Source organism: Bradysia coprophila (assembly GCF_014529535.1).
Source record: "Bradysia coprophila strain Holo2 chromosome X unlocalized genomic scaffold, BU_Bcop_v1 contig_416, whole genome shotgun sequence".
Classification (NCBI taxonomy): Eukaryota; Metazoa; Arthropoda; class Insecta; order Diptera; family Sciaridae; genus Bradysia; species Bradysia coprophila.
Window position 1 is genome coordinate 170,200 of NW_023503334.1, and position 11,638 is coordinate 181,837.

Here is an 11,638-nt window from a genome sequence, read left to right on the forward strand (position 1 = left end):
TGTACATCAACGTGAAGCATTTTTTTTCTCGACACAATATTGTCGTCTTCGAAAGAGTTCATTAATGTTTGAAGAACTTGCAAAGCGGTACAAGGACATTTTTTGTGAATTTTAAATTACCAAAACTACCAAAAATTACTGCAAGTCAATTTGTAACTGGCGGCAATTTTTAGTAATTTTGATTTCCTGAAATATGCCCTGCAACAATATATATCGCCAACGCACTTCAAGCAAAAGTGATCGTTGTCGACAGCTGCCAAAAGCCAAATAGAGTACTATTTTGTATGAAATGGTTCTTTACAGTGTTTCACAGTTGTGTGACACACTGTCAAGTATCTGTACTCTATTTAGAGTACCACTCGTGCTGGAAGTGCGTTGATATCGCTAAATATGTCATGACATAATCACCGGCCATAATGATATGGCAGTTTTTCTATCTTGTAGGTAAACAATCTTATCACGAACTCAACCGTTTCTACGAGTCAATTTAGTAGTGGAATTTTAGAAAAGCTTGTCATATATTTGGTTGTTTGGTCTGAGCTTACATAAGCGGTTGCAATAGATTGCAACAATGGTTTATTCATACTGCAAAATCCTATAGCACCCGACTGTACGTGATTCAGAATTGTTTATGTTTAACTAGATAATTGAGTTTTTTTCGTGCGATCCTCATATTTGCAACGTTATCAGAATTGCTACTTAGATAACAGATAGTTTTCATAACACAGTTTTCATTCCGCTGTTGACTTTTAATCATGCAACAACCAGCTAACGCTTGTCCTGAGTGGGTTACTATAGAACTCTTACGGAAGGCCGTCAGAAGCTACAAAAATGACGATACTTTCGAAGTTAACGATTTCTCGGTAAAATCGGGTTTTAGTGAACACTTTGCCAGCGTAATGTTGCAGTGTAAAATCGATTGCAAATCTGTGAATACTGAACGTGAAACATTGAATGTGGTCGTGAAGGCGAGACAAATCATCGAGGGACTGAAAGCGATTGCATGTGAAGAAGCTATGTTTGAAAATGAGATTAGAATGTACACCAGCACACTTCCTGCATTCAATCGGCTGTTTGCACGTTTCGGAATGAACATTGATCTTGCACCGGAGTAAGGGTGTTGCCAACTCGCTCGAAATCGTAATTCGGATTTCTGATTTTGCTTCTTTCTCCTTCCAAAGATTTATTTACGCAACCAACGATCCCTTCCCCATAATCATTTTAAAGGATTTGACCATTGATGGATATTTTGCACCGCGAACTTCTTTCGAAGATCTTGAAGATGCGAAACAAGTGATTCAACGAATTGCTCAATTCCACGCTGCTTCGTTCTATCTGAGTGGAACGGTAATGACACCGATTATTGTCCATGTCCAGCAATTAACTGAAATGTCTTCCATCTGTAGAATCAGATGGATTTCCACGACTACAAGTTTACTGCGTATGAAAACGAGGACATATTCTATAAACTGTACAACACATCGGTGAATGTGTTTAAGGAGGTGTTAGAAACGTGGGACGGTTATCAAGAGTTTATACCGAAAATCGAAAGGTACATGGAGCAAATTGGAGAAATTGGACGAAAATCGCACAGTATTAACAAGGCCAACTACGGATACAATGTACTAAACCATGGCGACTTTCATACGCGAAATCTTTTAGTCAAACTGAATTCCAAACAGAATTTGCAACAGTTTTGCTTAGTAATGATGATATGCCTTCGATTGTGTTGCACAGCACACCAAGAAATTATCTTTTCTTATTTGCAGATTGATTACCAACTTAGTATCTACTGCAGCCCAGCCATCGACTTAAATTACGCTGCCAGCATGTTAAGTCGCGACGAAAATGGTGATATTCCATACGACGATGTCATAGTCTTCTATCACCAAGAGTTCGTAAAGACTTTGAATACGTTCGGATACACAGAACCGATACCATCGTTGATAGACTTAAATGTTGAACTCATTCGACACGGGCGCACCAATGTATTGATGCTGATTATTTTTGTTCCATATGGGTATATTGACTGGACCACTACGCGAATGGAAGATTTTATGGGAACAAATGAAAACGACGAAAAAGCGAAAATGTTCAAGAAAAGCTTGTATAACCAACCCATTTGTAAAGCTATAATGCAGCGAACGTTGAAAAGTTTTTTACACAAAGGCTGGCTGTAAATAATTAGCGTGAACAATATGTGTGTGGAAAATAATAACAACAAAAAATCTTTTGTTTTATCCCAATCGTATTAACTACATACATCAAGTGAACATAAATTGCTGTTTAGAGAAAAAAATGCTTCGCTGGCTTTCATTGCAAATGCGAGCGTATGAAATTTTTTTCGGGAATAATATTTTATTGAACAATTTGTGTGTTGTGTTTGAGACTGTTGGTTGGTATTATGAAAATTTATTTTAAGACACTAACTAGTCAAAGGAGGAGATTTTGTTCCACCTTACAGTCTCTACAAATTGTCGTTGCTGCTTCTTTAGACATTATAAATATTTTCACACTGAAATCCATATTTATTTCGACACTCTTTTTAGCACCTAGTCACTAACTAACTTCGTGGAAATTCTGGAAAGGTTCTAGAATATTCCGAGTGTGTGATTTCTCTTTTGTCAATAAGTCTTTAAAGAGTGTTAACAAAAACAGCCACTTCATATGTAGCAAGAAATCAGTCAATCTTTTGGAGTGTTCATTGAACTTCAATACTCGTTATTAAAAAGAGGAAATTTTAGGCTTGGCAATGAAGTAAAAAAGACTCGGAACTCTACTCTGCGCGCATACCATGTTTTTATGCACACAAAGCTCTAGGTCCTGCGTGTGCTAATCCTTAAAAAACGGGGCTCTTGAGGTGTCTTCGTATAAATAAATTGTGTTCACAAAGGAACAGGGAACAGGTTATGTATGTTTAGGCACGCTGGAAAGTGCTAAGAAGGTCGAGGAATACCTCCAAATAAATTTCTAAAAATCAAAAGTCAAATTTTTGATTTTTAGAAATTTATTTGGAGGTGTTCCTCGACTCCCTTAGCTTTTTCCCGGTGTGCCTAAAGTTGACAAGTCACATTAACCGGCAACGTGTTATCCCGCCATTGATATAGAAGAGAAGGCTTGGTGTGCTAGAAGTTTTAGTTGGAAAAAGTCCACTGAACGACTGAACCGTTCTTTCAGAACCATGGTACCACCATCGCTTTTAAATTTCATTAAGAGTGACGAGTTTTGAAATCACCGTTTTCTGCTCTAGATTTGTGCTCCCTCAAGCGAACAGAAATTAATTGAATTGATGAGCAGACATTAAAACAGAAGTTTACAAGCATGAACTGGCTAATGAACGAATAAACAGACTTGTACAACGAAAATGTGATACCGAAATACCGTTCGATTGCGGTCATTGGAATCGTAGGACAATGCAGGAGAAAAAAAAATGAGCACAGAGAACAAATTACAAATTACATAAAATCAATTCCGGATATCATTACCTTACATTTAGAGTATCCTTTATCCACCAATCTAAATTTAGTTGCTATACTAATTTATACATAGCAAGAGCGAAAGCAGCACACCATCCACCTTCTCTAAATTTTAGATATATAGCAATTATATTCTTGCACTCAAGTATATTCAAATATACGTACGTACGTACGTACGTATGTATGTAATTAAATTAGATATTGATCTTAAACATCCGTGTAGGTATAAACATAAACGCATTGCTGTTTGACCATTTCTTTATCTCCCTTCTTCCTTAAACACAAAGCTCTCGTTGTTTTCCTTCCCATATATGCTGAAGCTGCTGAGCTTCAAACATTTTCGCATAACACCGTATAACCATACGTATAGATGGGTATAATGTATAGCAGAAATAGTGTAGAAGTATGAATGTATAACCATACATGTCGTTATGTTTAAGTTGAGTCCAACTCACGTCTATAATATTTGCCACGTCTCTGACGGTCACTTCAGTGCACTAATGTACTGGACTAGCCGATAGACACGGTTCTAACAAGATGGCTGCCGCGACCCAAACGGGTGGCTTTGAATAAGAGGGGTTTTCAGATCTATATTTTGAAAGTACATGTAAACGTATCCATACATCGTATATGTTTATATTGTAAGTTTAAGCACAGATGGTGGACTGGGGAGCACAGTTTCGCTATAACATTCAAAAGGTATTACACACTATATGTGCGGTGGTTTGTGAAGGATTTGAAAATGGTTTGAAATTGGGTGAATTTTTGGGTTGAGTGAAAGAGGTTAGTTATAAGATGTGTATAGAGACGAACTGGACACCACCAATACGGCTTTTGCAAAAGCAACGAATCGAGGTTTCCGACGATGGAGCGGTTAAGTTTTCGTACATTCTGAATAAATTGTTGACTAGGTATTGTGAGATAACAACTATGTTTGACTTAGATGTTTCTCTGTATGCATATAATGTTTTAGAATACAATTATACATAGCAATAAGATTTGAAATTAATGTACCTAATTGGATATGAACGTAGAGCAACATCTATATATATATAATAAGAATTTTGTTTCTTGTGTATACGATGTTGACCGTCCATGTCCGTATACTGTAAGCCATCCTACATTTGTATAACTCTAATTCCGTTTGAAATATTTAATTAGAAGCTAATAAACAAGCGCCAGTAGAATGTTTGAAATGGACTTCCATCCTAAGTGAAAATCAAAACGTTATTATGACAATTGTTCAGAAACTATCGAACATCATATATCGAACAACATGTGAAATGTTTAGCACGTGTAACACATGTATTCTTTGCACGGTTACAAATTAGCTTACAATTGCATCGCACAATTAACACGCATTATGTTTCCCCTTCCATCGATCCCGATATAAAATAATTGTTTGAGCGAAAACATGCAAATACAAACCACTAACATAAAAAAAACTAAACAAATACGATAATGAGGGAATTTGCGTAGCTTGATTGGAAATTCTGACGAAAACAAGATTTTAACCATTAAATCAGCTCACCAGATTGAACAATCGTTTCTCACTTCTTCATTCTTCCGAGGTTCTTCATGAAAGCAAATCTTGTGCAGCGATATTTCGAACATTCTAATGCAAATGGACTCCACGCTGATCATATACCAATGCCTGGTTGTGTTAGCACAGAAGTCATGCAGTTGTAATTTTGATTCGGTTCTGCTTCATCTGTATTTTTCAGGAGGGTTTCGTGTTGTTAATCCAAACTTCTGTTTTTTTAAATGGAATTCGACAATGCTCTGGGACAAGTAAGTTTATATACCTTGTTAACAGAGATGCTTGAATGTCAAAAAAAGAACATCTGGAGAGGGCACAAATCCTCTGTCAACCCAAAAATGGAATCCTTTGGAAATCCTTAAATCGGAAAAAAATCTTCAAAAAAAACTTGGGCTTGTCTTGAGACCTTGAAAATAAAATCCTTAAAAATACATGTGAATCCTTTACTCCTAAAATCATAGAATAAACTCAGAAAATCCTTGAAAACCCTCAGAGGATTTTCTTTTTGACAATTCTTTGACAACGAAATTTACAAATATCCGCCCTTCGGGAACAGCAAATAAAACTTTTTCTTTAATACAGATAATTGCACTCGCGAAACGCTAAAAAAAAGTTAACTGCCATAACTCTTCAGCTCTATCTACACCCGAGAGGTGGCATTGTGTCGCTGCCAATCAAACGATCCAGCCGATCAAGTGCCACGTAGGATTTGACGAGGGTCTACTTTACTATGTCGTGGTTGTACGCCAAATTCAATTCGACTTTGCTAATAGCCCAAAACACAACTTTGAAAATTTTTGCTCTGTGTGGTAAGAGCCTTTCTTATTAGCTGTTTAAAGCCATTTACAAGTACTATAATAAACTATTGTTCTACCTGATCGGAAACAGTCACAATATGGGCAAAATAAAAAAAAAATTCTTTTCGTTTTTTCCATTCGTTCTATGTTTAATATTCGTAAAAATTTAAGTTCGATACCGTACAGGAGAGGACTAACGAAACCTTTCATTTTGTGACTATCTCTAACCTTACTCAACTTTGATACCTACAAAGTCTTGATGAGAACTCTAAACAAAACAATCGACCACCCCAATTCTCAATCCTCAAATTCTGGCTTTTTGATAAGTTCCGTAGTCAGGTTCACTAGCAATACACTATGTCTCTATCTCATGAAATTTAATGACAGCAGAAGGAAACCGAAACTTTCTCGTCTAGCTTAACAAATTCCCCATGTCATTCTGTTTTATATGCATGTAGAACAGAGGTGCTTTCATAGTTCGAAATTATGACGTGTTTCCACAGAAGACGTATATTACATATACGAACATACCAACTGTCCATTTCATGTAAGTTGGAAAACGAATAGCTTTGAACGTTGGGAAGACGGAGTTCACGAAATGTATATTATAACGTAAGTATGGTGAATCGCTTTTGAAGGTCCAATAGTCCGCGGTTACCGTGACAGCCAGTCCTAGTTCTTTGGAATGAGAAATGGAAGGGAATTGTAAATACAGCACAATAACTGTCCAATGTAGAGGTTTTCTCAGTGGATATTTTGTATATGTGTAACATTATTCGGAGGATTGAGAAGTTTCTTGTACAGAATATTTTGGTGTACGAATAAATGCTACTATGTACGGGTCGGTTTCGTGCTGTAGGAAAATATATGGTAAGGAGAGAGAGCCATATACACAAAGTGTAGAGCTTATATTTTCAAAGACATTTTTCTGGTGGTGACTTCGCACAATTGATTTAGATAAACATGCCCGGCGTGCATAAAATGTGTCATATATATACCGTATACCATTTTGTACGAAAATTTTCTGTATTAACCATAAAATGCTGTATGCTGACTTTATTTGTTACGCTAAATCTAATACTGTCAAAAATGCTTTTGAGAGCCGTTGCCGGACAACCGGTTTTCCATATTCTCGTTGGATTCATTTCTAACGGTTCCTGATGATACGATTAAATTCAGAGGGCCGTGTTAGCTACGTGCTTCTATCGAATATGTTTTGTATTTTCTTTCCCATTGTCCAGTGTAAAAATATATTTTCCACATTCCGGGACTTTGTATGGAAAATTGAATTAAGCGCAAAAATTTGATATTCACCAAAGGAATTAGGCTCTGTTCTGCTATGTGAATTAGCGTCAATGACTTATTGTAACAGATCGTTGAAGTGTCAGTCAGTCATTTTTGATTGTGTATTCACACAAGGCAGAAAAAAAAGTTCCAAAGAAGAAGGTAATACAGCATTATTCGCTGTACCCTACCACCGGAAGTTGAGTCATTACTTCATTGACATGAGCGTTAAAACTGATTTCCCGGTCACTTAATGAGTAAAAGAACTTAATGTTTCTATGTATTTAGCCTTATGTGACAGCCCGTTCGGGCTGTAGTCCTCATTAAAATATATGTGTTAATAGCAAATAAAAATAATTAGATCAAAAGACACTATATAGATAGTGCACTTACCAATGAAACACTTAGCAATGGGACAAATGATGGAAACGGTAATCCTTGTGTGTTTACCGACCTCGGGAACGCCTCGATCGTAGGCGTAGCCGAGGTTGATAAACACACAAGAAGTACCATTTTCATCATTTGTCCCATTGGTAAAGTAATGTACTATTACTCGCTGCACCCTTCGTACACTTGTTTTCCGTCAATAACGTTAACGTTAAGACTCGTGTTCGTGTCCAGAGGGTCTTTGCGAGAATGTATTACGTACTGGTTTGGAGACGTTATGTGACGTCCACACAGGCGAAGGGCGACGAATTGAGGCGAAAGCTCTATGAACGAAAGTAAACGAGATGAAGAGGTTCGCGATTGATAAAAATTTATCTGAAGTTAAGTAGGCACGTGGAAACTCAGTTGCATTGTTCCAATCAACCACAGCTTCAATTCACCACGAAATGCATTTTATTTAGGATGATGTGTCGTAATCACAAAATTTCTTCAAAAATAATTCACTGTCACCTATGATGCAACAAAAACCGATAGGACCAGATTGTAGAGACTGCGATATTAGATACAAAATTTGTGGACAAATATTATGGCATCAGAACTACTATTGACAGAACAATCAACACGAACTAAAATGAACTAATAAATACCTAAAGCGAGAATGTATGCAAAATGAATTCAACCGCCACCACATATATATTCATCATCATTGCAGCACTTATAGTTCCCAAGATATTTCATTTAAACAGAACAGCAAACGGATTGACATTGTTGAATTGACTTATTCTGATCAATCCTGTACTCCGGAGGGAGGCATATATTTGTCAGATATGGTCATAGCTTAAAACACATTTTTTTTGCATACACAAGTTTACGAAAGACAGAAGAAAATTCGTAGTTTAAATGATAATTAATTCGAGAAAAATTTACATTGCTAGTTGTCGTCGTTCAAACGACGACGATTTTGGGATTTATTGTTTACGAATGATTATGTCTGATTACCGTTAATCCACATAAATATAAATTTAGTGACTCCAAATGTTCACTTCAATCACTTTCTTACCAATGCAATTCTGTAACAGGATGTTCTTGCCGATGGGTAAAAATATGCTATCATTACTATGACTTCGGTGAGAACATATGAAGAACATCGCTGGACATACACCATTTAAATAAAAAATAGACGCAGTTTTTGCAGAAAAGTCGCACTCAGAAGCTCTACATACTTTCCAGTGATTGAACTTCATATATTCATACCGAAGTGATATTATTAATAGAATATTTTATCCATGATGGTCACTGTTCACACTCTGAACGACTAAAGTGCAATGCAAATGTTACCGATTTTAAAAAATGTTGACTTGTTTGCTACGTCTCAGCAGTCCAAAATATAGTGATACGAGTCTTAGTTTATGCATATCTTCAGCGAATCATAAAGAAAACATAAATATAAAGAAAACATTTAACAATAAATATTTTCCTTGCGATTTTCCAAAGATTTTTTTTCTTTGTAATACGTGGACACCAAACGCACTTCAAGCCAGGCCCGGACTGGCCATATGGTGAATTCGGGGAATTCCCGATGGGCCTTTTGGATTTTTGTATGAGAATTTTTAATTTGTGGGCCTTTTTAAATTGAGTTGCATGGAGCCCCCGATGGGCTTTTTCGAGCCAGTCCGGTACTGCTTCAAGCAAATCTGATCAATGTTTTACAGTCAATTTTTAATATCCTATTTAGTACGTTGGGACAGATTGTTTCGAGATGTGTTCAATCACTCGATTATCGAGAAACATTAGAGGTGCCAAAATGTTTGATTCAGTAAAGCTGACTACGGACTCTAAAAAAATTTCTGTTTTTCCTCCGTTTACGTTGAATGTACACGGATTTTTTCTTCGAGTCAGCTTAATTTTCGAATTTCGGTACTAAAGGAAAACACCAACAAACGTCTAAATGGTCAGGGTGATGGCCCCAAATTGCATAAAAAAAATCATTTTCCAGACAGTATTTTTAGCTGAGTATAGTAGAAATTCTACAAACAATATAATCACTAAATCTGTTAGTTATTTTGTTTAAAGTGTTTTCACAGAAAATCTACTACTTCATTCGTTTATCTTTCTATCAGCCCATATGGGGCAAAACTAAAATAGTTAGAAGAAATAAGTTAAACCTTTAGGACAACCGCGCGCCTGATCTTTTGCGACTCTTAGAGACACATAAAGAATGAGTGGTACTCTAAATATATTGCTCTTAGACAACAGTGACAAAACAGACGTTTTTTTTACATTCGTAGAGGTACACAAATTTCAATTAAATTGTTAAATTTTCACCAAATGCGTGCATAATTTACATACGTACGTCTGTTTATGCATGGTAAAGTCGATAACGCATTTGGAACGGATAATAAGAATTAGATTGAAATTGGCGTATCTTATAATCCCACGAATGTATGTAACTATATAGGCAGTGTAACAATATGGCACCGATTTCTAGCAGTGTCCTTGTGATCATAAGAAATTGAGAGCAGGTTGTCTATGGGTCTAAAATATATTTTCTATGACCAAATCGTCATAACTCACACTGAAAAAAAGTTGTGTGCCGGATATTATGACTGTATCAATGACTATTATGTCATTGGACTGTATGCCTTATAATATAGGTAAGAGATCCATATTATTATGGCAACTGAGCCCATATTTGCTTGATATGGTTAATGTGCCTATAATATAAGCTGTATACCCATAATATGGACTAGAAATACATATTGTTGGTACATTACGCATATTATAGCTGTATGCTTTATTATGAGGGTACAGGCCCCATATTTTAGAAGTAAAAAATATAGCTGTGTTCCCCATATTCAGCAATTGTATGGGACTCACATTCAAGTCTCGTACATATCTTTTCTTGGCTTTTTGAAGGAAATGGAAGCTAGCTCCAGCCAACGAGGTGTTTTGGCCGTTATTTTTTGTTGATGTGATCGATATACTGGCAAATACGCCACTTCCTCGTAGTGAGCTAAAAACTCGGTTAAAAATGTGCTCCTCGGCCGTAGATTGCTAGGTGGGTGTATTTTGCGTATATCTCTCGACCTATGGCAGAAATGTTGGCTTTTTCTGAAAAATCTCAGAGTTTTGCGAGTCGAAGTAAATAGTATTCGTTATTGTAGGACAGTTAGAGAAAGTGTTTCCACGTAGGGTTGTTGATTATTTCTAAAGAAGTAGAAGTAAAAGTGACTGACATTCGTGAAAACCGTCGGGCACTAAAAATACATAAGATGACAGCTCCTAGTCGGTTCCTAGCTTTTTCTGAGACGCGGCTTTTGAAAATCATAATCTTTGGCTTCGTTGGTGATTCTTTTGATATTTCTTTTCAAACTTTTTTTTCGCGACTTGTTTACCGCTTAACAATGATTTTTTTATACTTGCGTATCAACATTTTCTTAAACCCAAATTTTTAAAATAGAAATGTGCTAGCTTCCTTTGTAAAAAACTGAAAAACCAAAAATACTCGGTGTTCAAGATTTCGATTTGGAAGCCCAGAAAACTGATTTCAAATTTTCGCTCGTTTTTCTTTCAATTTTTCGGTTTTCGGTTGTCAAAAAAAAAAAATTTGAACCAATTTTGTTGGTTTTTCTTTCTTCCATTTAAAAAATGACCAGACAGACCAAAACAATTAATTTACCAACAACCATTCGGTTGTTTTTCACTATTTCGAAACAATGATGACAACCAAAATTGTTGCATAAAATGACTAAAAATGCTGATTAGTAAATGCTAACAAATGTAAAATGTTTCATAAGTTTGGTTCAAAACTTCATTGTGATCGAATAATATAGCTACACAGTCCATATTGTAATAACAACGCTTCAAAATAAAAATATGTCAAAGCACAAGTAGAATTAGCATATCAGTAGCATCATTGCTGCTCAATATTGCCGCTCAATATTTGCATCAGGAGTGTTTTTCGAACCAACTTGTATGGCGGAGTAGCATTTTTTTCGATTTTTCATATTCTACGTACTGTGTGGGTCTATGCGGTTCGGAAATCTCAAAATCAGCGAGTACTATCCATTCGGTGCGCTTGCACACACATTAGATTTTTATTTGCAATTAATATGTCTTGGTAAAATGTAACAAATTCAAATTGGGAGCAAATT

At 36.1% G+C, this 11,638-nt stretch overlaps 1 protein-coding gene across 1 annotated transcript; it reads left to right on the forward strand.

The window, feature by feature from the left end:
* Window positions 1-401: 401 nt before the first annotated feature.
* Window positions 402-2,371, forward strand: LOC119069927. Its single transcript, XM_037174151.1, has 4 exons — window positions 402-1,111; window positions 1,182-1,347; window positions 1,407-1,703; window positions 1,770-2,371. The coding sequence occupies exons 1-4, from the start codon at window positions 756-758 to the stop codon at window positions 2,178-2,180; spliced, it is 1,230 nt and encodes a 409-aa protein (XP_037030046.1). The 5' UTR covers window positions 402-755; the 3' UTR covers window positions 2,181-2,371.
* The last annotated feature ends 9,267 nt before the right edge of the window (window positions 2,372-11,638 follow it).

Bases quoted from the DNA above. Each gene is read 5' to 3' on its own strand.
- LOC119069927 (XM_037174151.1), top strand. From the start codon at position 756: ATGCAACAACCAGCTAACGCTTGTCCTGAGTGGGTTACTATAGAACTC. The intron at 1,112-1,181 runs GTAAGGGTGTTG...CTCCTTCCAAAG, and splicing joins AACATTGATCTTGCACCGGA to ATTTATTTACGCAACCAACG. The intron at 1,348-1,406 runs GTAATGACACCG...TTCCATCTGTAG, and splicing joins CGTTCTATCTGAGTGGAACG to AATCAGATGGATTTCCACGA.